Source organism: Malania oleifera, chromosome 11 (assembly GCF_029873635.1).
Source record: "Malania oleifera isolate guangnan ecotype guangnan chromosome 11, ASM2987363v1, whole genome shotgun sequence".
In the NCBI taxonomy this organism is placed as follows: domain Eukaryota; kingdom Viridiplantae; phylum Streptophyta; class Magnoliopsida; order Santalales; family Ximeniaceae; genus Malania; species Malania oleifera.
The window spans coordinates 7,256,262-7,283,819 of NC_080427.1; the positions used below are offsets into that span (position 1 = coordinate 7,256,262).

Here is a 27,558-nt window from a genome sequence, read left to right on the forward strand (position 1 = left end):
ACTCAGGTTGGTTCCTCATTACAGACATGGTGATTTTATAATAACAGACATGTTGTGTTTCGTACATTGAGAAACTTATTGAGCACGAGCATTTTTTGGAGAAAAAAATATATGATTGCAAATATATATATATATATATATATGGTTATAAGTACAATTTTCATGATTTCTCGGTTAAATTAATTATTAAATGAATGTGTTATGATACATTAAAACTCATGTTGCCACACATTGATGGTAATTTATTTCTTCTTATTGAGAGGTGTCTCACCTCAAGAATCTTAAACATTTCAGGAAATCCAGACAACCGAGCGGAGCGAGTTTCGAGGTAGAGGAAGCCTAGTTACTGTAGTTTAGGGTATGTGTTTTGAAATTGGGGATATGTTTGTATAATCATTTGGGATATTTTATGTATGGTTTGGGGGTTTATATGTATATTATGTAGACTTTAAAACTCTGGTATTGTATGTAAGGATTATATGTGTTATGTTTTCCGCTGCATTGATAGGATGTATTTATGGACAGGTGTATCCGTGGTACCTCACTGCGGGTCCCGACAGACTTTATGTGTATTATTATGGTATTAGAGTATTTTTATAGTAAAACTTATAGGGTCGTTACATGATGCATGACCTACTCGTAGCAACCTACAAGAGTCTTGTATTTAAAAATGAAATGTAAGTTATGTGTTTATTAAGTTACACAAAGAGATTGGTTCAAAAATTTAAAATTCACAAAACTCTTGTAACTTATATCATACAATTAGCTCTCATCTATATTCTTTTCTTACATTTTTCTCCCTCTCCATCATTTAGTAGTAGCTTATAATTTTTCAAGTAGCTATTTGTTTTCCACTAGCTAAGTCTAAAACTACTCTAGGACAAAAAAATAATAAAGCTAGTTTTTCCCTTCATCTATGTTGGGTAATCAAATATTATAACTTTTAAAATTTAAAGTTTGTGAGTGCACTCAAACTCGAGCCTAATTGAATAATCTTGGAGATAGTATATGCCGTGACTACTTGTACCGAAAATCTTTTTCCATAGACACATACTCAAATTTAAGGACAATGGTCTTTCCACATCTTAGCTCTAATACTATAATGTTCTTATTAGTTTAATTCGATTATTGTCTTACTACATCTTTATTTTCTACAACTATTGCTATAATGCTTTTTAATATCAAGATTGACTTTTTTGATTAAATGTTTGATTTTATAACTTCTTTAACTACATGGATTTTCTTTTTATATGCAAATATTTTGATAATTCTATGAAATGTTAAAATATAAATTCAAGATCATGTTTACAAAAATATTGCTATTTTTTTTAAAAAAAATTTTATATGGAAGCACTCGTGCTGTGCATAGCAAAATTCCACGTGTGGTCCTCCACATGCTTTATAAATCCACAACGCTTGCTGCCAGAAAGCTTCGGGGTCCCGGGCCCCACGCAATGACGCAACGGCTGAGCCCTCCCCTCTCATTACGGCCCCGGCTCCTGCCCGGCAATTTCCACATTTTCTGACCAAAAGCCCTACGGCCCAAGCTGATATTTTCTGCCGCGAGAAAGTGAGAGAAAATACTCAGAAACGAATTCAAAGTTTTCCCCTGCCCCACACCTCTTTCGCTCGTCAATCACACATTTACACCCACCCTCGGCTGACAAATCCACAAGCTCTAGCCTCGTCTCCCTCCGAAACCCTAGAGTGCCCTCTGCGGGCGACACCTCCGGCTCCATGACCTGAGTACTCGCTGGGGTGAGCTAGCTCGCCGGAAGAAGCGCAGCATGGGCGCTTCGCTCTCAAACCTGACTGAGGGCGCCAACGGCTCGGCCATGGGTCCGGGCCTGGGCGACATACCGGAGAGCTGCGTGGCCTGCGTCTTCCTCTATCTAACCCCGCCGGAGATTTGCAACCTCGCCCGCCTCAACAGAGCCTTTCGCGGCGCCGCCTCGTCTGACGCCGTTTGGGAGTCCAAATTGCCCCCAAATTATCATGATCTGCTTGACCTTTTGCCTCCGGAGAGGTACCAAAACCTAACTAAGAAGGATATCTTTGCTCTCCTATCCCGCCCGGTGCCGTTTGATGACGGCAACAAGGCATGTGATTTAACCTCATCGCCTTTTCTTTTGGTGTTCGTAGCTTTTTGGCTAGAGCTTGAAATTGGGTTTTGTGGTCAGTTTTACTTTCTTTTGTTTGCCTTTGGGATTTACTTTGCTTGTGCTTTTTATAAGAAATGGGGTATTAGGATTTTAGTCAGGATTTTATTGAGTTGGTACCACTGGGTTTCTGTTCTTTTGGGAGATTATTTTGTTCGTTGGGTGATTGAAGTCTATGTCAGGTTTTTGATTTAGGTTGAGTCTTTTTTTTTTTTTTTTGTGATTTTAAATTTTTGCGTTTTAACCTGTTGTTAATTTGTCCTTTTCACATGTGGCAATGTGGGGGATTTTACAGGAAATATGGCTGGATAGGGTTACAGGAAGACTTTGTATGTCCATATCGGCCAAGGCTATGGCTATAACAGGGATAGAAGACAGGAGATACTGGAATTGGATTCCCACTGAAGAATCTAGGTTAGATTCAAATTATTGATGTTAGATGCTGAATGCTCTAATATAATCAATGCAACATTTATGGGCTTGATAAAAACCTTTACTTTGGTAATTATTACGTTCTTTCAAATTGTTTCACCAGAAATATTCTATTCCGCTTAACAGTTCCCGAAGTTGTAAATTTTTTTGGTCAGTGTTTACCTTGATCTTTCAGGAACCCAGAATTGTTAAATTTGTGAGCACATTTTTTCAGAAAAATATATATGGAGGGTGTGCTTAATAAAGCACAATTTTTTACCATAATAATGGTTTGACATAAATTTTTCTATAAAAAATAAAATAAATTGACCTAGCATTCTCATTAACTTCAGTTATCAAATTTGTGGTTTATTAGTCTTTTAATGGGAGGGGACTTCCTGTGATTGCTTCATTTTCCTGCATTTATGTTAACTTCTTCTTTTCCTTATTTTTTTGGCTTCTCTATTTTTAACTCTTTAAAATAGTGGAGGCTGACCCCCCCGCCCCGGGGGGGGGGGGGGGGTGTGGGACTGTGGAGAGTTGTTTTTCTTGCAGTGTTTGAAGATTTTAAAATCTTCTCTATTTTCTCTAGTGCTACTGTTTGATTACATGCTTGTAAGCCTTGTGAATCCTTCAAATATGAGGGTGATGGTGATAAAATATCTTCCATCTTGGAAGGATATTCTGAAAGGATGAAGAGGTGTTGCAAGTTTCAGTAGCTAAGATGGAAAGGTGGATGTACTTTTTGCAGGAAGGTATTAAAGATGATGTTTTGTATGAAGGTGATTATGATTGGAATAAAGTGCAGTCACAAAGGGTTTCTAAGATGTCATTGTTGATCTGGGATAAAACTAGAAGTGGTACAAGTCAAGAAGAAAATTTAAAAGGAAATTAGATTTATAATCCATATGGAGTTAGTGGAATGTTAATTAATGCTTGAATTCATCTGGCCCCATGAGTATGACACCTTTTGAAGCATTGATTGTTCTAGAAATTTACACTTGTTTGTAACGTCTACAGATTTGTATATTCTTTTTCATTTGAAGATTTGGTACGTCAGTCTCCCAAACTTTGGCTTACAAATCAGCTAGTCAGCTACCTTCTAAATATCATTAAGAAGAGTTGTCACCCCAATGAATAATATTGATAGTAGGAACAAGAATGATTATTTGTAAGTAAATATTATCTTTAGATGGTGCATTTCATTGATTTAAAAAGAAAAGACCTTTCCTATTTTCGTCGTTTATATCTTACATGCATCTTCAATAGAGACATTTATATTTTTATAACTTTATGAGTTGTCTTTGCTATTTTTATTTAGCATGTGACAAATCACTGTCGTTTCAAAGCCCCTTAATTGAACAATAGTATCATGATATATATATTTTCTATTTTTGCAAGTTAAAAGACTGTTAATTACAAATATATCTTACTTTATAGTCTTGAACTAAACATGATAATATCTATTTTTATTTTAACATTTTTCTATTAACTAATACTATAAGGAAAACTTCCCCAAGAATGTTACAGATTAGAATTATATGTAGTGGACTTGTTTCTGAAAATATTATTAATTCTTAGGAATAATTACATTACAACATATTCTGAATTCAGTGAATACCATAGATGCTGAATTCCTTTGGTTTGTTCTTCAAAAAACATATTTGAAGATTGTATCATAATAAAAATGCAGGAAAGAGTGGAGTAGAAGCCACATACTCAAAAGCATTTTCCAGCTGAGTACAAATGTGATAAGAATCTAAGTGCCTTTATAATAAGATTCTTGCTGTCAGTTAGATGCATATGTTCATGGGTGTAAGGCAGTGTGCTTAGCAGATTGGAGCTATGCTTTAGGCAGTTACCACTTGTGGGAGCCGCAAAGGTTTCCCAATTTATCCTTTCAAACCAGAAAAAAATTTAAAAAATGACATTCTTCTTATGAGATGTTACCTAGATTTTAGGATAACTTTGTTTGCTGTCTGTCTGTCTCTCTCTCTCTCTCTCTCTCTCTCTCTCTCTCTCTCTCTCACACACACACACACACACACACATGTTGGAGGAACACACATGAGGTGTTTGGAAACATATGTGTTTTATTTATTTATTTATTTATTTTTTTCATAAAGTGGCAGCAAAAAGCACACTTGGTAAAACTATCTGTTTGTTTCACTCTTTTGGTAACAAAAGTGGTCAAAATGGACAATTTTTCGGAGTAGAAATGATTTATTTCCAACTGTTTTGGTGGTAGTCGCACAAGATTATTCACTACTTTCTTTGGGTAAAAAAATGCAAAAACATGTTGCCTACTTATAGGCAACAAAAAATAGAAAACACTGAACATTTCCAGTTCACTCTGTTTTTGTGTTCTGCTGCTCTGTGTATTATTATTATTATTATTATTATTATTATTATTATTATTATTCTTTCCTTCTGTGTTCTCAGCTGCAAGTTTGTCTAGGGAGTGCGTGTTTGTGGAACTCTGTTATTATTATTTTTTTTATGTTAGTATTTTTGTTCATATGAGAATGTGTTATTATATCATTTTTCACCCTTGCACAAAACAATTCTTAGCAATGCCTTATTTTGTTTTGATGGGACATTGTCTGAACTTGTTTATCCTTTAGCGTTTTTCTGAATGTTGTATTTTAAGTGTTGTTCTGTTGCCTAGTGTTTGTTTTATTTTCCAGATAGTGATAAATATATCTTGGTTCATGATATAATATAACAGTGTTGGAGCCAGCTTTAGGTTCGAAAATGGCAATGATGATGAAACATGATTGAAACATAAAGGGTTTACAAGATATAGATTATTTTGGGGCAGAGCTGAGGTATGCCTGTAGATCCCTTTATCACTGGACAAGATTCATTGCTTTGCTACAGGTGAATTTGTAGATTTTTCAAGTTTTTTATTCCCCACCATATGAGCCTAAAAATGAGAGCTTGATGCACGCAATGGATCAAGAAAACATTGTCCTGTGTTAGTTTGTTTTAGAAGAAATTCATAGCAACTCACTGGTCACGGTTGAGTGCTGTTGAACTGGGAAGAAATACATGGCAACTTATGGGCTGGATGATGATGAAGTATTTTGCTCTCTAGCTAATGCAAAGTGATAACTGAGAATTTTAAGAGCCAAATAATGGGCTCTGGTTATTCAATGAATTTTTCTATTGCACAATTGAACACTGTACACAAGCTATAGAACCTGAAGAGATGAATGGTATTCTTCTTGCCCTAACGAAGATTTGCTGGTATTTGCACAAAAAGGCTTGCTCAGAAGGTTATGGTGCAAACCAAGGCAGATTTGCAATCTCATTCTTCTTCAATACTTCAATAATCAAGTACCTTTTTTTCCCCTATTTGGGGAGAATGATGCAAAGAAAAGATGGACATTTGGTTTATAAGAAATTCATTGCAATTCATTAGCCAGGTTCAAGTGCTGTCCAGTTGGGGAGCAATGGTAAAGAAGATTTACAGCAAATAAAAAGTCCATTGGACTAGCCTAAAAATCTATTGTGCTGCTCCCAAGGCCCAATCTCACGTGCCTAAAACCATGGTCTTAAATTTCGACGAAATTGTCAAAATTTTCGTCAAAATTCCTGATTTTCATCACCCTTGAAATTGAAATGGCAGTCGATTTCTGTCTTGCATAATTTCCGTCAAAATCTCAACAAATCATCTGAAATTTATCGAAATGTCGAAATTTTAGCAAAACTTGTTGAAATTTGAACTTTGTAATGAAATTTTCTAAGAGTTCAAATGAGGGATTTAGGAATGAAATGAAATTTCTCTTTTAATTTATTTTTATTGAAACAAATGATTATTAAAAGTGCTTTTGAAATTATATGAAAAAATAAACTCACAACAACATTTTATTTGACCACTCATTTCCAAATTATCATTATTTGTATGATAAATAATATTTATATGATTTATGAATTTCATTTTTATTAACTGATTCACCAAATATGTTTAAGGTACATTATCTTGCAAATATGTTTGACGCACATATTATATTACAACTTCTCCACCTTATATACAACATAGATCTATTTACTTGTAATATATTAGTCCTAAAACTTACATTATTATGTCTATTAATCATTTCTAAAGTTTCATAAAAGAATTCCATGTTTTACTTCTGGTTTCCGCTATTTTTTCAAATGGAAATCAAAATTGACATCAAAATCGAAATTTCCGTTGAAATTTTCGTACTTTTGGAGCTTCGAAATTTGAGACGAAATAGAAATTTAAGACCTTGCCTAAAACTATTGAACCTAGACCATAGTGCCAGCTCCAGCTCACCAGCCAAGCTAACTTGATGGCAACTCTTGCCAACTTGGTGACAGCTGATGCTAACTCACTGAAAACTCAAGGACACGACAATGATGACAACTTGGTGATGACTTGTGCCAACATAAATACTACACTTGTGCTAGTCAAATGCCAACTCTAGCCAACCTAGGGGCAACCATGAGAAGTTATTTTTTAGTATCTTAATTGGAAAACCTCCACTAAAAGGTAGTTAGTTCTTGTAAAAAGAGATATTTTTGAGAAATGTCATTCCTTGTTCTTGAGTATGGTGAGAGGCCAAACGCCTAAAGGAGTTAATCCTTTTCTAGAATAGATTCCTTAGGGCTGTTCATATTTGCTTTCTCCATAACTTGTTGCTGCATTAGAGCCATAATCAAAACTAAATTGTAAATTAACTTAAATGGAAGGAAAACTAGGATTAGATTAGCAACTTGGAATATAGGGACACTTACGGGTAAAAGCATGAAAATTGTGGATACAATGATTTGAAGAAGAATTAATATAATTTGCTTTCAAGAAACTAAGTGGGTGGGGGAGAAAGTTAGAGAAATCGATAAATCAGGATTTAAACTTTGGTACCCTGGAAAAGAAAAACATAAGAATGGAGTAGGCATTATTTTAGACAAAAACTTAAAAGATAGCATTGTGGATGTAACTAGAGTAAGAGATACAATTATAAAAATCAAGATGGTATTAGGACGAGATAATAAATATCATTAGTGCTTATGCTCCTCAAGTTGGCTTAGCAGAAAATCTTAAGAGACAATTTTGGGAAGATATGGATAAGGCATACTAGGGACTTAGAAAATATTTATAGGAGGAGATCTGAATAGACACGTTGGAAGAGATAATAAAAATTATGAGAGGATACATAGAGGATATGGATGTGGAGACAAAAATGAGTCTGAGGAGATGATCTTAGACTTTGCTATGTCATATGATTTTAGTATAATGAATACTTGCTTTAAGAAGAGAGAAGAACACTTAATAACCTTTAAAAGTAGACAAAATAGAAGTCAAATAGATTTTTTTTTTAACTAGGAGGGTAGATCGTTTATCATGCAAGGATTGTAAAGTTATTCCAGGTGAAAGCCTAACCACACAACATAGAGTCTTAGTGTTAGATATATGTATTAAAAAATGGAAGAAAAATGATAAAATAAATCAGTGTAGGAGAACTAGATGGTGGAACCTAAAAGGAGAAAATATAATAAAATTTAAAGATAAAATTATCAAAGATGGGGATTGGACGTTAGAGGATGGGATAGATACAAATACTCTTTGGAATAGATTAGCTAGCTCTATTAAAAAGATAGCAAAAGAGATTTTAGGTGAATCAAGGAGAAGATTCTCAAATAGTAAAGAGAGTTGGTGGGGGGATAAAGATGTACAAAAAATCATAAAGAGAAGGAATTTGGTATAAAACGTGGCAAAAATGTAGAAACAGAGATAACTTTGAAAAATACAAGGAGGCACGAAAAGATGCAAAAAAGGCCGTTAGTGAAGCTAAATATAGATCATTTAATAGTTTGTATGATAGATTAGGTACAAAAAAAGGGGAAATAGATATATTTAAACTTGCTAAAGCTAGTGAAAGGAAGAGCAAGGACTTAGGAAATGTAAAATGTATAAAAAGTGAGGATGATATTGTCTTGGTTAAGGACGAAGATATTAAAGAAAGATGACGAAGTTACTTTAGTAAGTTGTTTAACGAAAACCAAATAGAAGGCTTAAACTTGGAATTGTCAAATGAGGATAAGACTAAAAATATAAGATTTATTCGCAAAATTAGAGTTAACGAAGTTAAGTTTGCACTAAAAAAGATGAAAAATGGGAAAGCTATGGGACCAGATAACATCCCAATTGAAGTTTGGAAATGCTTGGGTGATAACGGAATTATATGGTTAACTAATTTATTTAATACAATTGTAAATACTAAGAAAATGCCAGATGAAGGGAGGAAAAACACTTTAATACCTATATACAAAAATAAAGGAGATGTTCAAAATTGTAATAACTATCGTGGAATTAAACTTATGAGTCATACGATGAAACTATGGGAAATGGTAGTTGAAGAAGGAAAACTGTTTCTTCTTCTGAAATCTTAGGGAAGATATGTGGGATTTTTGAAATCTTAGGGGAGGTTCTTGTCTTTTTGCCAATTCTCTTGTAGTCAAAGAGGTCAAAGCATGAAGATTTCCATCAATTTCTAACTCATTATGGCAATTCAGTAATTTAGATTTTAGAGTTGGAATGAAAAAAAAAAGAAAAAGAAAAATGAGGAATGGGAGAAGCACCTTTAGGATTTGTAGTGTTCCATTTCTTGGCTTTCGAAAGATCTTATTCGAGGTCCTTTGTCGTCTCACTATGACTAGAAAGGGAACTTGAGGTCAAGAATTTATGAGGTTGTGGTTGCCATGGAAAGACTAGTTCCCGTAACATCCAAGAGTCTACTTTGACTTCTTCGAACATGATTAATTTGACAATCAACAGATTCAGAGATTCCTCGAGCTTTTGTCTTCATCAGCCCTAAGCCTCCATTATCTTCAAATCTTCCTCCATCACCTTTCCTCCAAAACTTTTCAATAAACAATTCTTCAGCTACGAGGTCAAAAGAGGATAGTGACTCTTCCTCATCATCTGCAAACTCATATTACCGCTTCTTCTTGGCTCTTTGATTGCATTCCCTTTTTTCTTGTTGTTTAAGCCTTCACTAACCATCTTCTTCTTCGCATAGTCATACACTTCCAATAAACTTCGTAGAGTTTGGGTTGGTATATGTGCAGAAACCTTTATGATTTCCTCTTTTATCATCTTTGTCTACTCCAATTTTTGTTTCCCTAAGAAGTTGTCCTCTATCCCCTTTCCTCTTCTTTGTCACTCTAAATTTCTCCCAATTGCAGTGTATATTTCTGAATTTGATCTGTCCTTCAAGCCCAAAAGAACTTTTCCCTGAAGAAGATGACTATTGACCGCTTATTTAAAGAATGCTTGATAGCCATATAGCTCAACAACACCTAGGCAATTTGTATGCTGCAATTGGACCTCATTTGGGTCCATTTCTGATAGTCTCTTTCTCAAGATTTAGCAATAGGTGGTCACCTGTCCATTTTGCCTAAAACCTTTAGAACTCATTTTATTTGGCCCATTAAAAAGATATTTTGGAGCTTGAGGCTTGTTAAACCCTTTGCACCTATAAATTCCTTATGTTACATATTGAAATCTTCCCCTATGATTTCGTTTGTAAGGTTGTGGGGTCCTTTATGAATCCCCTCAATCCCGGATTGGTCAAACCTTCCTTTATCATTCTCTTTCCTTTCTTGGCTTCCCTCTTTAGACTTTCATCATCATCACTGCACTAAAGCCTCACCTAATCTTGTGGTAAATTGTTTGTTCTCATGGGGTATATGGTTTGGGTTCCCAACCCCTTGAATGTTTGTTGAGTCTCAATCCACACATTGCAAAAAGGGAAGAACTCCTTCCAACTCTTGCCTCCTTTCCCTTCGGAACACAAGTCATATGTGTAGAACCCTTGTTTGAGATCTTCTGTGAAGATAAAAACTTTTTTGAAGCTATTTGCTCGCGGTCTCACCATAAAAAATGATTTGAGGCTTTAAAAGTTCGAATCCATGGGGTTACGATCTTTGTGAAAAGAAAATTGTGTCATTATTCAAAAAGCCATCTCCTTTCCTTCCTTGACAAAACAAGATGGAAGAAACGAAGATCATTCTTCTTCATGAATTTGAAAGAAATCACCATTCTCCACGAAAGAAAAGAACTTGTTACTTGAAAAAAATTTGGCCTCCCCATTAACACTAAAAGAACACGAGCAATAAGCTAAATCAACTTGATGGTGAAATAACTTCACTTGACGAGCAAAACATTGCTTGAGATTCACCATCCTTAATATCACTCATCGTGTTTGCGATATTGTAGCAAGTTTTAATTTGTATAGACATTCTGAAAGATCTATTCATTGGTATGTGAGTTCGGCGGAGCCCAATTCGTGGTGGTAGAATGGAAATCATTGTATCTTGGGCTTAAAGGCGAAAAAGTTGATCTCGTGAGAGTAATTGAGTATCATAGGATGTTAAGGATTTCACTTTATTTATTTATTTTTGGAGGTAGATAAATTGGTGTAGCTCCTAAACTCTTCGTTAGAGTTGTAGTCTAAGATTGATCTCAACTAGGGCTACGAAGAAAGAGGAAAAAGGAAAAGATTCTCTTGTTCTGGCCAAAGAACAATGATTTTGGAATGTTTATTAACATACGAAGATAGTCATTGGAGGATCTCCTCCAAACACTTATGGGATGTGGCTCACTTGTGGGTGAAACATGGACTATAGTTGGGACTTTGGAGAAGGAAATCTAGACTTGGAGAGGCATCCAAGCGTATTTGAAAGTGACAACTGACAAATCGAGAAATATTTCCAAATTTTCGTTGGATAATTTTCTGCTATGTTATGTATAAGTTTAAAGAAAAAAAATCATCGTCAAATATAATGGAACCTTTTTCTTTTATTGACTATGGTTGCCCCTTCACAATTCCATTTATTATGGTTGCCCCTAGCCAATTTTGTCATTTAGAGGCAAATTTTGAATAATTGTAATTGTGAAGGAAGTTTGTCATACAATGTGGTCAAACTTGGGAAGGAGAGGTTTCATGGTATTTAAACTTGATCTTGAAAAGCTTATAGTTTTTTTTTAATGAGATTTTTCATAGATATGTTGATTGAGATAGACATTGGGTCTCCCTTATCATGATAAATGTCGTGGGGGCTTTGATGAGGGTTGGCTAGAACGGTGAAGTAACGGAAAGCTTTAATCCAAGTAGAGGTTTAAGGTGGGGGGATCTCGTATCCCCTTACCTTTTATTTTGTGCATGGAAAGGCACAGCCACTGTATTGATAGAGCTAGCTTGAAGGGGTTTTGGAAGCCTATTGATATGTTTAGAGCAATGTTTTGAAATGGTGAAGGCGCAAGGCTAGGTGTTTTAACCCTTGAGACTTTCGGGAATTTCTATTTTTTAGATAAAACTATGTAGATTTTTTTAAGATGATAAAAGAAAGTGTATTAAAAAAGAAGAATAAGAGAAATACAACCTAGGAGAGGACAAGCCATCTTCAGAAAAGAAAATAATAACAAAAGAACAAACGAAAAAAGGGAAAAAATGACAAACTAAATTAGAAAATCTTTCTTTAAACCCTCTTCGTTGTAAGTCACAGTGTAATGTTTCTAATTTGTGTTGGCCTTTCTTCATCTTCCATTTACCACCATCCAAATCAACTTTGTTACTCCAGGATTACACAGCTACAGGTCCTTTGTTTCCATTTGCTTTTGAACTTCTAACGATTTTTTGTTACCCTCCTCCAGGAGATTGGTAAAATCCCATCCCTATAGTGCTGTTCTTTACTGACTCCATCATCCTAAAAAGTGGGAACTCCCTCCAAACCTTCCATCGAAGATGGTAGCATATATTATAGATCCCCCAAGTAAATCAGATGATTCAGACATGTGTCCATATCCAATAACAAACCCTCATCACAAGAAAATTCTTTGGCAGTATCTCTTTCATCATCTGACACATCTCCTCATTGCTTCTTCTCCTTACCCTTGTTAACCTTTTCATCTGTGTAATAAATACGTTAATTAATTATTTTTATTCTTAAAAATAAAGAAAAATAAAAGAACTGCAAAATATATTTAAAAAATTAAAAATAATTTGTAAACTTCTTGTGTACCCCTGCTTTTATGCAGAGAAGCTATTTCCTTGGGTTTGAGTCCAAGGAAACAGCCTCTCTGCCTAAAGTAGGGGTAAGGCTGCGTACACTGTGATGACCCTCCCCCTACCCCCACAAAGTGGGGAGCCACTCCCTTTTGTTCACCTTTCTAAGAATACTAACTTGAATTTATTGTGTAGATCATGTTGAGAGATACCCCATAATATTTGAAAGTTGAATTATTTTTATCATCTAAGATGCAGCTCTCAATTATTTTGGAGAGGTTGAGGTTCAAGATTTGCAGAGTTGAACTTATATTATTTTCTTCACATAAATACGTGGTTATAATTTTCTCGACGATCTAACTTTAGTTTCACACACCCAAAATGCACAAGTCTCCACTTTTAAAAAAAGCACAAAAGCGCGCTTTATTTACGAAGCATAAGCCTCGGTGTATAATGTTGTAGCCTTTTGGAATTTGTTATTTTAGATTGTACCTCAAGCTGTTTTGGGCATGCCTCGTCTTGAGATGAGCCGTATAAAATCAGTATGGTGACTGGTATCCCTTTTAACTTTAGGATTTAATGAAGTATATTTGAATATCAGCTATTCATAAATGGATCAAGGTGGGGACTTTTTAAGTATATAATTGGTCGGATGCAGAAGAAGTTGGCGGATTGGAAAGCCAAGTCATTATCATTTGCAGGATGAGTGACTTTGGCCAAATCAGTGACATTGCCAGTCCCAATCTATGTCATGCAGACTTTCTGAATTCCTAGGGGTGTTTGTGATAATTTTTGATAAATTCCATTGAAGCTTTATTTGATATATTGATGAAATTAAAAGAGATGCGTATGGCTGGAGCTTGGAAGGGATAAGGTTTGTAAACTTGAGGAGGGTGGGTTGGTGTACAATCAATGCACCACATGTATGGGGCAGTGTTGGCTAAACTTGGTGACTTGGTAGAAGATTGCTCAAAGAGCCTAATTCTTTTTGGGCTCTTATAGTCTGAGGAAAGTATTGTAAGCGGATAAATAATGGGGATTTTTTTATTAATAAAAGACCTACATCGTGCATGTGGCAAGGCTTGGTTGGAAGCAAAATTGTTACTCAAAGAAACTTAAAATGAAATGTTTCTAATGGGAATAGTGTTAGATTTTGGATGGGTTTGTGGGTTGGGGATGGACCTCTTTCGGTGCTTGCTGTTGGGTTAATTGATTATAGGTGTAAGAGCAAAACTGTGGCAAGCTCTTCTAGAGAAAGGCATGGGCTGGAAATGGCACAAATTTGTTCCATTTAGCTTTTTTGGTTGTAGTTGATATTGTCATTGGCTTTCTTGAAATGGCAGCACTGACAGTAATCCTCTGTTAAATCTGCTTATCATCTTACGACAGCTGAAATTATGGGTTGGGCTCATGTTTCTTTGTGGAAATATATTTAGAAATTGCTTATTAGTTATTACAGGGATTCACTTCTTGGCTTGGCAGGCTGTGGACAATAGTTGACAATATGGCTCACAATAGGAAGGTGTAAGCATGTATTCTAGCTGTTGATCATTTGGAGATAGCAGCAAGAATGTTTTGCATGTACTAGTTGATTGTCATGTTGCAAGTGGGATTTAGAATATGCTATTGCTTCATTATAATCAACATGTTTTTTTTAATTTAAAAATTTCTATAATAGCAAGGAAGTTACTCTTAGTATATCTTGGAAGGTGTGTTTTTCTATGACTATTTGGTTGATGTTGTAGGATGGAAATGCAATGATTTTTAATGGACTAGTTATGTGTGCAAGTTTGTCTAATCTAATTTTTAATATGCAGCCTAATTTTCTCAAGCTAGGGAGCAATGGATGATGGGGCCTAATGGAAGATTGTAAAGCATCAATTTTTGATGGGTTGGAAAATACCCACCTTGTTATAAATTGTTTAAAATAAATATAGATGGGCATCTAAGGGAAACCCTTGTTTGGCAGGAATATTGGGAATTATTAGGGGATAGGGGATAGTATGGGTAGTTGATTTTAGGGGTTGGGGTCTTGTTTTGAATAATTGTACTTGTAGTTCCTTTAAAGTGAATATTTGTGCTTTGATGACATTGTCGGAGGTAGCTTGGGATGGCGGATTCTTGAAGGTTATTAAGGAATCATGCTCTACTATGGCACTCAAGTGTATTAACTAGGTTCATGATTTTGCTCATTTGTATGCATTCTCCATTGTTAAGATTTTGTTAGTAGGGATTGATCTAGTTTTCTTTGCAATCATGTTGCAAATTGGTGTTCAGTCTTTGTACATGAGGTCGCAATAGGAATTGATTACCTTGACTGTTCCCCTGCTTGGCTTGTGCATCTACTTTTAGAGGACCTAAGTGCAATTAGTTTTTGACAACTTTCCTTAAGAGTTTACATTGTAATATGTTATTTTCCCTTGTCTCTAGGCTTTGTTAACCCCCATTTGGCCCCAGGAAAAATAAAAAGACATTAAGGCTTTGTCTTTGATCGTTCTCGCCATTTTTTGGTCTTATGGAGAGAAATAGTCTTAGGATATGTCTTACACATATCAAATATGGATGATTTCGTGCTTAACTAGCTGGTTTAACGGCATTTACATTTTGGGTATGCTTATTTTTATTTTTTTGGAAATATTGTCACCTGGTCATATTGGCACATTTTTATTTTGGAACTTTAAATCAAATCAGTGCTTTTGAAAGACAGTTGAGGCTTGCCTCAAGATTTAAAAACAGAAAAGAAAAAGTGGCAGCCCGGTGCACAAAGCTCCTGCTTATGCGGGGTCCAAGGAAGGGGTGGACCACAATGAAGGTGCTTCTTTTATACTTTTTTTAGTCGTGGTTTGCATGTATGTTCATGGATTTTAAGTTAAATTTGGTTTTAAACTAGTTTAGCAAAATTTAATTAGATCTATATGAGAAATGATCAAGGAATGATGCATCTTGAGTAAAATGCTTAAAACCCTTTTCAGAAAATAAAGAATTGGATGATGCTCTTTGATCATGAACCCAATTAAAAATTGTGTAATTATATTGTCTCATAGGATATACATTACTGATAGAGTGTTTTTGGTTGGGGCTATGTGGATGGGAGAAAAGAAACTAATTGGAGAGGAGAGAAGGGAAGAGAAAATATGATAAGAGACTAATTTCTCGCCTTGGTTCCACAGGAGAGAAACTTGAAGAAACCTATTTTTTTCTTGTTTGGTTCAAGTGTTCAACTAATGGGAGAGAGAAGAAAAGAAGCTGTATATAATCATTATGCAATATTACTGTTAGGAAAAGTGTAGGATAACAAGGTATGACGGTTTATAAAATATGTATATATATATATATATTTGCATTAGAAAAAAGAAAAACAATTTTTTTTTAGATTTATCCAATTGCATAAGACATCATTAAATGCGGAATAAACCTATAAAAAATAAAATAATGTACATAGGATTTGTGATTTTTGGGATTTTTTTATTTATTTTGTTGAAGGGTCATAATTGTCTTTTTGCATAGTTATGAGTTTGTTTCTCTTCTTTCTCCAAACCTCATTGATTTGGGAAACAAAAAATGGTATTTTTTTTCTCTCCATTTCTTTTCTCTTTTTCCTCTTTATGTGAACCAAACACGAAAAATAGAGAGAAACTATTTCTCTTTTCTTCTTCCCACTTCTCCCCAACTGACATACCTCGAATGATTTTTAATTTGTATTTTTAGCAAGTTATTTACAAATCATATTTGATTTTCTTTTTCAAATGCCATTTGTACCTTTCCTAATCTCCCTTAGTTTTCAATATATTTGTAATTTAAAATAAAATTTCCAAAAGGCTCAAGCCTTACGCCTTAAGGCTTATCCCTTGTCTAATAAGAGTTAGAAGGCATCAAGTTACAGCTTTGTCTTTTAAAATATTGAATCAAGCAACACAAATTTTCAGTTGTTAAATTTTCACGTAAGTTATATATTTTTATTAGTAACAATACTGCATTATCACTTTATAATTGTCTTAGTCATTATTAATCTGTTTCTCCTAGTAAACTCTCTTTTAAATTCGAAATGCCTCATCATTGCCTTTTCAATATACAGCTGAAATACACATTCTTCATTTAAATGCTGAGGCAAGCATACCCTACTGTGCTGCGTTTCGCATGTACCATGATTGCATTCCGATTCCATGAACTGAACTATTTTTAGCGTTCTAGTTAAACATTGTTGACAAAAATCATTATTCAGATTTTTATGCTTTGTGGGTGCGTGTGTTTGTGTGCTTGCACACATGGCTATTTTGCTGGATGTAGCTTTGATTCCCCTGCCTGATCGTGTCCCTTGTGCTCATTTCACCCTTCTTTAACCCCCCCCCCCCCGCCCCCCTCTTCCTTTAGATTGCCTATTATGAAGAAACACCTGACAGTTCTTATAAGCTCAGAGAAGTAATTTCATTTTATAGGGATATGGGGGGCTTGCGACGTGGCATTATCTTATTTTTTATTCCCTGGATGATGCAGCTCCTATTCTTTGTATCAGTCATATTAAAATATGCACATGCAATCATTGACACTGCTGGTTCTATGCCTTAGTGTGTCCTTGATAGATCCTTGACTTAAAAAAGCTTTAGCTACTGTATGTTTTGACGAATTCATGGTTTTATGTTTTGCCTATACATGACTTTTAGGTTGCTTAGCTCTCTATAATTATGCTGTGTAATAAAAATTAAATTCCTTCTTTATTATGTTACTTTAATCTCAAAGAAAAGAGAATTGAATGAAAACTTATTTCAGTTTTTCTTAGACAAGCTAATTGTTGTTTAACCAGTTCCCCTGAATGCTTTTGCCTTGCCTTGTTATCTTGTACTAGAACATATATATGTGTGTGTGTGTGTGTGTGTATATTTATTGAGATGTTGGGTTTCTTAATATTGTTGATAATTGAATTGATGCACGTCCTATTTTACATGTCCTTTCATTTCTTTTACTTTATCTCACCCTAATATCTTTGCTTCAACTTGATATCAGAAAATAGTACTGACATGTCCATGCCTTATGTTTAACTTAGCTCCTTTGCTCTTCTAGGGCTACTGTAATCATTCATATTGCATCTCTTATTTTATTTTTAAATTTATGAATGTTCCTGAGTATAATGAGCAGTGTGTGATTGTGTTTCTCCATCTTCTTGAGGGCAACATCAAGGCTCGCCCTAAAAATTTTTTTATGTGTGCTCTTTTCTCTTGGTATTACTTTTTGTACCTTTGGCTGCAAAGTGAGTGACCTTGTGGGCTTCAAGGAGACTGGATGTCTTCTAATACTGCTGATATGTCTTGATGATACCCATCCAGACATGTGCTATGGTACAATGCCTAAGCTAACTAGCATCAATTGGGTCTACACATCTTTGCAATGGCTGAGTTTTGATGGGCCTTTGAAATATTGACTAACTCTGAAATTTTATGACATGTCATCTGCATTGGAAGGTATGCAGTCATATGCAACTGACTGCAATTGACCCAGTTAAATAGGTTTTGAACCTCTAGTTTTCCCTCTTTGATTAATTACTTAATATTGTTCATTTTCATTGGATTATATGCTTTGATTTGTAACTGTCTTCCAGTGTCTTATGAAAATAGTTATTGCACCTCTAATTTTCCTGCTTTCTCATTCTCTGTAAAATGTCTATAGTGAGCTCTCTGTTTTTTTTTTCCCCTAAGCTTTCCCCCTTATTCGATTGCTGGGCAAAATTTTTAGAGGTATTAAGACTTTTATCATAGTTTCCATTGTACATTCTCCCCCTCTAAACTTTTGGTGTGTGTGTCTAAGGGAGAGCTGTGATGGGATTGCTTGAATCTAGTGGATCAGTGTGAGTTTGGCAACCCTCCCTGGTTTGTGAGTCTCACTATCTTGGCGTGGTTAAGGTTTTCTAAGATTTGTTTGTTTTATCTTTTTTTTTTCCCCTCATTAAGAAACTCTCTGATTTATATGGGCAGCTGTTGGGATTGTTAGAGGGGCCATGGGGGATAGGAGAAAGACTTTGAAATTGATGAAAGCTGGTTAGGCTTGCTTCCTTTGTCAATTGTGAGAAGGGAAGTAAGTGTTTGGGTGATGTTAGTGGTAATCAATGAAGCTTCTTTCTTGAAACGTCCAGGGGCTAGGGAATAGTAGGAATCATAGAGTTGGGAAAGAGTTTCAATGGAGTTTCTCTCATGGTTTTAAATAACAGCTGTTGTGTAATGGAATTTCAAGGCCTGATACTGGTTTGAACCACTATAGAGTTTATGAAAAAAATTACTGCTGTAACGGCCATTATGCTTCCATAGTGGGCTGTAATAGGCCTTTACACCCCACTACACTATTTTTCCCTTTCGACAGCCCTATATACTGAAAAATACCTCATTTATTCCCAATTTTTCTGAGTTCTGCTACATTTCCCCTTCTCCCCAAGGTCGTCTAGCTTAGATCTAGTGATCTATGGCTGCCAAAATTGAAATTTGTGCTTGAAATCGCCATGTGAAGGCAAACTGCTTCCCTTTCCCACTGTCTAAAATTTTATCCATTTTGGAATAAATTTTTTGTTGTTTGGAAGTGATTTAGGTAGATGTGAGGAAGAAATCAAGCTAAAAACTTGGGATTTGGGTAGATCCGAAGAGGGTTCAAGGCTTTGAGATTTGATGAGGGTTCAGGAGTGGAATGCGCTTCATGTTCGTAAATTCCTGAGTCCTGACTTCCTGTTCATGGGTTTGCCTACTGCCAGCAAGTATAATTTATTCCCCACTCTTTTTTTTTTTTGCTAAAGCAAGTTAAGAAGCTTATTAGCTGAACTAATTAATTTTCTACTTATAGATCAAGTTTAAACAATGATTACAGCTGAAGTGCTTAATTAATTAATTTGCTACTTATGCCTTGAGCTTATGCAATGCTTATAGCTTAACTTTTCCTCTTACTACTTAGTGCTTATACTTTTAATTGCTAATTTGCTATGCTTATAGATTAACAAATTAATTTGCTTAATGGGCCTAAATTGCCTAATTTCTAATGGCCTAAATTGCTATGCATAGTTATTGATATTTTGACTATTTGAATTTAAGAATTAATATTGTTAGAAAATACAAAATAATATGTAACTATTATGTATTAAATACAATGTAACTACTATATATTTAGTATTAATTTTCTTAAAGGGCTTAATTTTCCTAACCCCTAATGGCCCAAATTACCTAACTCCTAATCACCCAAATTTTTTATATTTGCTTAGTTACTGACTTATTAGAGGGCAAGTCTTGAATCAATGGTAAGGTTGCTCCTTTGACTGATTGGTCACAGGTTCGAGTCCAAAGAAACAATCTCTCTACATAAAACCAGGGATAAGGCTATGTACATTGTGACAATGCTCCTCCTACCCTTGCAAAGTGGGAAAGCCTTGTGGCCTGGGGACACCCTTTAGTTATTGACTTATTGTTATCTTGAATGGTGAACTTTTTTAAAATTAAAATTTCTAGAAAATATAAAATTATATGTAACTATTAAATGCAATGATTAGGAAGACAATAATCTATTTAGTAATAATGGGATGAAATGATATGAACATGGGTTTATCTAGCTATGTATTTCCACAGGGGTGGGGAGATGATTCCCAATCCCAACCTTAACTGGTTCTCAATTTCAAATATATTTCTAAACCTTTTAGTCATTAAAGTAGAAAAAAGTATAAAAAATATGACTTTTTTGTAAACAACGCACGAAAATTAATATAAAAATCATGTTGCCTATGAAAAAGTGTTTTTTGGTTGAATAAAAGCAGTCAAAATTCATGTTTAATGATTCCATGCTTATTCTTATTCTTCAATTTTGGCATGGTTGTGCATGCATGAAAAAATTCATGGCCACTGCGACTGCTTCCAGTTACATAACATCCAATTCTTCTGCGTACTGCGGCTGTTACGTGGTGTTATTTGCAACTGCAATTTAAACCCATGGTTTCTTCTGATATCTTATTCCTCAAGAATCTATGGTACAAGTGGTGTACAGTTTTTTGGTGAGGAGTAATTGGGAATTTTTAGGTTCAGAGATTGGGTATTTTTTCCTTTCTTGTAGAGTGTCTTTTTTTTGGTTGGGGGGGGGGGGGGGGGGGGGGTGTTTGTTATCGTTTTGGACATTGGGGTGGATCTGGTAAGGATTGTGCTGTTGGATCTTTTTCTCTGTCTTTGTGATTAAAAGTGAGGGAGTTTGGGGATTGATTCATGTTTGTTTATGGGCCCACGCCTTCCATGTGGCTTTTTGTTTTTAATTTATGTCTATTCAGCCTTTGTAGCCTCCACTGGATGCTTGGAGGGATTTCAATGTCATTCTGCTCCCTGATAATGGGTTAGGGGCCACTAGGATGTCTAGTAGCATGAGGATGTTTGACTCCTTTATTTGGGGATTGTGGGCTTAGGTATGTCGCTTTGGCTAATGCTCATTTTACCTGGGTGACTTCCGGTGGTAGGCTCACTTCTTCTGTATTGATCGTTTCTTGTTTACCAATTAAGAAGAAATTTTCTGGAATGTTGCTCATGAGGTTTTAGTTAGGCCAGTTTCTGATCATTGCCCAGTCTTGGTGGATGCTAATCCCATTCAATGGAGCTTTTAGCCTTTCACATTTGAAAATATGCAGTCCTTTCAGGGATTGGGTTGGGAATTGGTGGAGAGAGGGTCATTTTTTGGGGGTGATGGGTTTGAAATTTATGAATAAATTAAAATTTGTGAAAAATAATTTGAAAGTGTGGAATTTGGTAACATAATAGAAAGGGAGGATGTTATTCTTGCTGATATTGAGTTACGGATAGATGGTAGTAGTGTGGTTTGGCTGGTGAAGAGGATAAGGCTAGAGGGGGTCACCTTTGAAATGAATTGGGTTTGATCCTTTTCCAAGAAGGAATTATTGGGAGACAGAAGTGTTGGGTTAAGTGGGTGAAGGAGGGGGGATTGTAATACCAAGTTGTTTCAGAGTTGCCAAAGGGAGGAGGAAGAGCCTTGTTAAGGAGTAGGAGCTAGATTTGGGGAATCTGGTGCAGATCCTAAGAAAATTGGGGAGGTGATAACAGATTTCAATAGGAAGCTGTAGGTGAGGATATTTTGGTGAGGACCTAGCTGTTTGGTGAGAGAGATGTCTTGACATAGAGGAGGTTAAGGGGGTAGTGTTGGAGATGGAGAGGGATAAGGCTCAAGAGCCTGATTGTTTCACGATGGCTTTCTTTGATGATAGTTGCGAGGTGGTTCAAGAGGATATTATGGAGTTTTGAAATGAGTTTTGTTCGGAACGGGATGGTGGGGAAGAATGTAAATTCTACTTTTATTGCTCTTGTTCTTAAGAAGGAGCACTTTAGGAAGGTAAGAATCTATTGACTGATCAGTTTGCTTACTAGTCTTTACGAAATCTTGGCTAAGGTTTTGTCTAGAGGCCTCAAGAGGTGTTCCGGGTATAGTTATGGTATGACATTCTGTCTTCATTAAGGAAAGACATTTTAGATGTTTTTGTTGCCAATGAAGTGGTGGATGGGAGAGGAGGGGGGTTTTTTGCCCTAATTGGTTTCTAAAATCCTATGATATGGTGAGTTGGGACGAGGTATGGTGAGTTGGGACGAGGTGATGGCTAAGAAGGTTTTGAGGGGCTTGGAGGAAATGGATTAAAGGGTGACTGTTTATAATAATGAATGATTAATCAAGGGAGTGGTTTAAGGCCTCAAGGGGACTGAGAGAAGGGGGATGCCCCATCTCTCTCTCTCTCTCTCTTTAATATTCTTGTTAATAGTTGACGTATTGAGTGGGATTAACCATGCTCAAGGCCTCGATGTGATTCAGGGCCTTAAGGTAGGCAGGGAGGTTGCTGATGCTACTTTTTCGCTATAGTTTTCTAAAATTTCAAAATTTTTAGCCATGCTCAAGGCCTTGATGTGATTCAGGGAGGTAGGCAAGGAGGTTGCTGATGCTACTTTTTCTCTTCCTCAAAGATAGTGTTCTAAAATTTCAAAATTCACCTTAAAATTTTTGAGTGAGTTTCAAATTGAACTCAGCATGTCTAAGAGCAGGGTGGCAGGTATTAAATTTTTTATTTTTCATTTTTTTGGGTGGGGGGGGGGGGTGGTGGGAGGAGTCAGAAAGTTTTGCCATTTTTGTGGGTTGCACCATTTTTAGAATGGCCCTTGATATATTTGGGTTTTCCTACTGGGGGTAATCTTGATTCCTTTTTTGGGATCTAGTGGTGGATACAGTGGGGATGGGAGTAGGTTGGAAGGCTGGAAGAGGGCTTATTTAGGAGGTTGCATTTCTTTCTTTCATGTAACTCTTTACAAGACTCCTTTTATATTCTGTCTTTAGGATCCCTACGAGGGAGGCTACTGCCCTGGAGAGGCTAATGAGAGATTTTTTTGTGGTTTGGTATAGGAGATAAGAAGAGGGATCATCTGGTTATCTAGGATATAGTTAGAAGATCCAAGTCCAAAGGGTGTTTGGGCCTTGGAAGTAGTGTCTAAAAATATTTCTTTGGTTGGGAAATTGTTATGGAGACTCCCATTGGAGGTTGACGCTTTATGGTACAAGATTATTAGAAGCAAGTATGGTTTACATCATAATGATTGGGATGCTAGAGGTATGGGCAATGCTTCTCATGCAAGATTATCAAAGTTTATTACCCAGCTTTCTTATCTTTTCTGCCTTCATACCCAGTTCCATGCTGAAAACAGAAATCTCATTCGTTTTTTGGGAGGACATTGGGTAGGTGAGGTTTTGTTGGAGTCTTTGGTCCCTTGTCTTTTTTGGGCTGCCTGCCATTTAAAATGCCTTGATTAATGCATTATTCTTTGGAGGGGTTTCTCTCTCTCTCTCTCTCTCTCTGATTTTTACTTTTTTTTTTCATTACCTTATCATTTTGTTGGTAGTGTTGGACTTTGTTCCAGAAGTCAGAAATGATTTGAGGATTTGGATGGGGGGTGGCTCCGGTTCTTTTACAATGAAATCTTTTTCCTCTCAGTTGCTGAAAACCCCAAACCTTACTTTCCCCTTGAATAATTTATTTGGCAGGCTAAGGTTCCTTCCAATATCAAGGTTTTCATGTGGAGTCTGGCTCTTAATAGCCCTAACATTAATGATTTGTTGCAAGTGAGGAGACCTTATGAGGCCATCGGATATTTATATTCATTATGTGTTTAAAGTTGAGAGCTAGTGAAAATTTGTCTCTCCATTGTTGGCTGGCTAAGGAGCTTTGGGCCAATCTGTTCAGAGTTTTTATTGAGGGAGTGGTGCTGCCATGGACTGTTGACACTTTTTTGTTGATATGGATCAGAGGTAAGAAAGAGATGGTCTTGTGGAGATGCTTTGTTTTTGGATTTAGTGGATCCCAAGGAATGCAAGTATTTTTAATGGCAAAACAATTCCCTCTCATTTATTATGAGATTGGGTTGTTTTCCTTGCTTCCTTTTGGGCACATTTTTGGGTAGAAAAATATGAGAAACATTTTAGGATTAGAGATTTCAAGATAATTAGAAACAAAACAGAGTAAAAGAAACACAATTTTAGAAATTTTATGAGGAAGAGTGAAGAAATGGTCACATGTGAAGGGTAAGATTCCTAGGAGTGCTAGATTTCAGTTGCTCGACTGTGCCATGCTAGAAGAAGGAGAAACTGAAGATGTGATGCATAGAGTTTTAAAAAACAAGGTGAGTAAAATATACGGGTGTATTTGGCATTTTATGTGATTGTAAATTTTCTCTAAAATTAAAAGAATTTAATAGAATGGTTATAAGTACGACTCTATGGATGAAAACATTGGGTTACAAGGAAACAAAATATCCAAAAAGTAAGTATAGCTACATTGAGAATGTTAGCATGGATGACTGGTCTAGCTTGGAGAAATACTTCAGAAAAGACCACTTGCAGCATAGACCAAATATCGCCTCTAGTGAATGATTTAGTTGATCTCAGAGCATGCAGAAAGGATAGGGATAGATTTCAAATAACTTTTGACTTCAAAGATTTGGGCGATAGTCCAACCTTTTGAGTTTACTGTGCTTTGTCATGTAGAATGAAGTTAGAGGATACTCATCTAGTGAGACTTGCGGTTTGGTGGTGCTTGTTGTTTACATTGTTTAATTTTATTTTATGGTTTTTCTTGGATAGGTTAGTGGTTTAGGTTATTGGCTTTTAACATTCTCCTTGTCAGATAAGGAGTACACTTGGGCTGGAAATGTTTATTTTGTTTATTCTTCAACCATTAACAAACTCATGAATCTGTCAACAATACACTTTTGCCTTATTCCATCAGTCCATATGGCTTATTGGCTACATGAGCTTAGTACACCATCTTCCTATTGAATAAATCAGAGTGGAAGATGGTCCGTTGAGTACTTCTTGTCAATAAACTTCCTCGTCCAAACTACTTTAGTTTCTCTACTACATGATTTTGGGTTGCTTGGTCTTATTGAAGCTATAGTCTTAATAGGATTCATTAATTTAAAATTGGTGTTGAGTTTCCCCCATCTGTGCTTATGCCAAAGTGTTTAAAGGAATTTGCAATGGTCTCATGTAGTTATTGGATTTGACAAGTAATACTTTCTTTCTAATGGCATGTACTAGGAAAAAATTGGCAGCTCTGTTATCTACGTAAACTTGTGCTAGATGTGCACTGAAAGCTGTTTGGATTTCTTTATTTAGTAAATTCTTTTTCTTTCTACTTTTCGCTTGCTTCATTTTGCAAAACACATTGCTCTTATGGAACTTGACAGTTTAGCTGTTGCATTACTATATGTATATATATTTTTTCAGGTTTAACGTAGTGGCCTATTTGCAGCAAATATGGTGGTTTGAAGTAGACGGGATGGTAAAGTGCCCTTTTCCTGCTGATATCTATACTCTTTCATTTAGGCTCCATCTTGGAAGGTTTTCAAAGAGGCTGGGACGGCGTGTGTGCAACTTTGAGCATACCCATGGTTTGGACGTAAAGCCAGTGCGATTTGAGTTGTCAACTTCAGATGGTCAGCAAGCATCATATGAGTATTGTTTGGATGCAACTGAACAAGATGATGCAAATGGCAACCATAAGCGAGGGTGCTGGGTAGAGTACAAGGTAGGTGATTTCGTAGTGAGTGAACCTGCAACAGAAGTCAGATTCTCCATGAAGCAGATTGACTGCACACACTCTAAAGGTGGTCTTTGTGTGGATTCTGTATTTATTGTTCCCAGTGATTTGAAGGGGTGAAAAAGATCAGGGCTTTCCAAGTAGCAATAGATTAAAGTGGCGTGTATGTGCAAGTGATTTGGGCAGGGTTCTAATTGGGTTTATCATATGGTCTAAGCTTCATTTCATGTTAAATAGAGGATGTCATGTTAATTTTTCTTTTCTTCTGTAGGCGCGTCCTCTACCGTCATGTAAGTTAAGTTATATCCCTACGCATGTGTTCCAGTTTTGTTCCATTTTGTACCTCTTGCGGATCAGTTTAATACAAGTCTGTTGGCTTAATATACTTCTGTCGTATTTCTGCTGAGCATGTCTGTTGAGATATGCCGAAAGGTTCAACTGCCCCATACTTCACTTTCATGCTTTACTAATGCTACTACTAGTTGTATTTTGAGACACTGGGATGATCCATGACATTTTATTGTTTAGGAACTGTTCCATCAATGATTTTGGAGTCGCTCCTAATAAAAACTGATGGGTGCCATGTACTTTTAATCTGGTTTGTAGCTTGAGAAAATTTTAAAAAGGAAGAAAACAAAAATTTATTTTTAATATCATTTTGATATAGATTTAACTTTTCATCTCCTAAACAAATTCTTGATTCAATTGGATTCTTAAATCAGTCATGCATGGAAGTCTTAAAGTTATTTTAGATGATCTTGAACCTCATCTCTTCCACATCCAGGAATGCTAGTGATCCATTTTTATTCTCACAATCTCACTTGTGATGGCCATTCCTGTTTTTTTTATTTGGATTACGCACCGGATATCCATGCATTCGTTTTATGGTTCACGTGACTAATCCTGCGTCCCTTGAAGTTGATCCCACAGCTTCAAAGGAAGGGTAAATTCAGGAGTTCAGGGGCGGAAATGAGTCTAGAAGGGTTTGAACACTTGATCTCGTGAGAGGCACTTTTGCAGTCCGCACTACCACTTGAATCACACCCTGGGGATATGTGAGGGCCAATCTTTATTCAATGGTATGGGTGTAATGTTAACCCAGGAATGGTTTTGTTTCTTTGAAGTTTTATAAGCAGGAAGAGTGTTTATTGATTTTGGGGGGAAAAAAATAAAAATAAATATAGCAATAACTGGCTTTGCTTTGCGATAGAAGAAACCCAAAAGCCATACGTACAGCTAGCCCAACTCCCCTTAACCAAAGATGGACACCAAGGAAATTAGTGCCGCACCAATAGTTTGATTCCCTTTTAATTGGATGAATAAATCTTGCCTAAATTGTGTTTTAAAAGCATAAATTTCAAATTTTGGCATTGAATTCGTATGTATTTTTGTGAAACTATAATTTTACTTTTTATTTTATTTAATTTTACACATTCAAATGGTCCACTATTCTTGGTATTTCCTATGAGGTTACAGTCGGGGACTTCACTAATGATTGAACTTCTAGGATGCTTGTTTTGGTGGCTTGGCTAGATTAGGTTAAGTTACAGATAAGCACCCTTAATCTACATTTAATACAACAAAGGCCTATGTGTTAGCAACAAATAAGAAATGAGAGAATTAGATTGACCTTTTATTTTTATTTTATTTTATTTCTACATTGTACTTTCCGTTAAGTTATATTTGGGAACATGGATTTCAGATCTTAGATTTGGATAAATTTCAATACAATTTTATATTATTTCTTATCTAAATTCAATACAAATTCAAATTCAAAATCTCTCCATATAGAGGATAATAGGATAAGAGTATTTTAATATTTTGAATTATTAGTTTCACCATTATATATTTTAATCCAAACAAT

At 35.8% G+C, this 27,558-nt stretch overlaps 1 protein-coding gene across 2 annotated transcripts; it reads left to right on the forward strand.

Moving 5' to 3' along the window:
- The first annotated feature begins 1,438 nt into the window (after nt 1-1,438).
- On the forward strand, nt 1,439-26,079 carry LOC131168294 (F-box protein PP2-A15). Of its 2 annotated transcripts, none has more exons than XM_058127617.1 (3): nt 1,439-2,099; nt 2,455-2,573; nt 25,382-26,079. In XM_058127617.1, the coding sequence occupies exons 1-3, from the start codon at nt 1,788-1,790 to the stop codon at nt 25,812-25,814; spliced, it is 864 nt and encodes a 287-aa protein (XP_057983600.1). In that variant the 5' UTR covers nt 1,439-1,787; the 3' UTR covers nt 25,815-26,079. The 2 variants fall into 2 exon arrangements, with proteins under 2 accessions (XP_057983600.1, XP_057983601.1); XM_058127618.1 differs by having other exon boundaries at nt 1,447-2,099; nt 25,481-26,079.
- Nucleotides 26,080-27,558: the final 1,479 nt, after the last annotated feature.

Coding starts and splice junctions, on each gene's coding strand:
- LOC131168294 (XM_058127617.1), top strand. CDS start 1,788: ATGGGCGCTTCGCTCTCAAACCTGACTGAGGGCGCCAACGGCTCGGCC. Junction 2,100..2,454: donor CGTTTGATGACGGCAACAAG/GCATGTGATTTA, acceptor GGGATTTTACAG/GAAATATGGCTGGATAGGGT. Junction 2,574..25,381: donor ATTCCCACTGAAGAATCTAG/GTTAGATTCAAA, acceptor ATATTTTTTCAG/GTTTAACGTAGTGGCCTATT.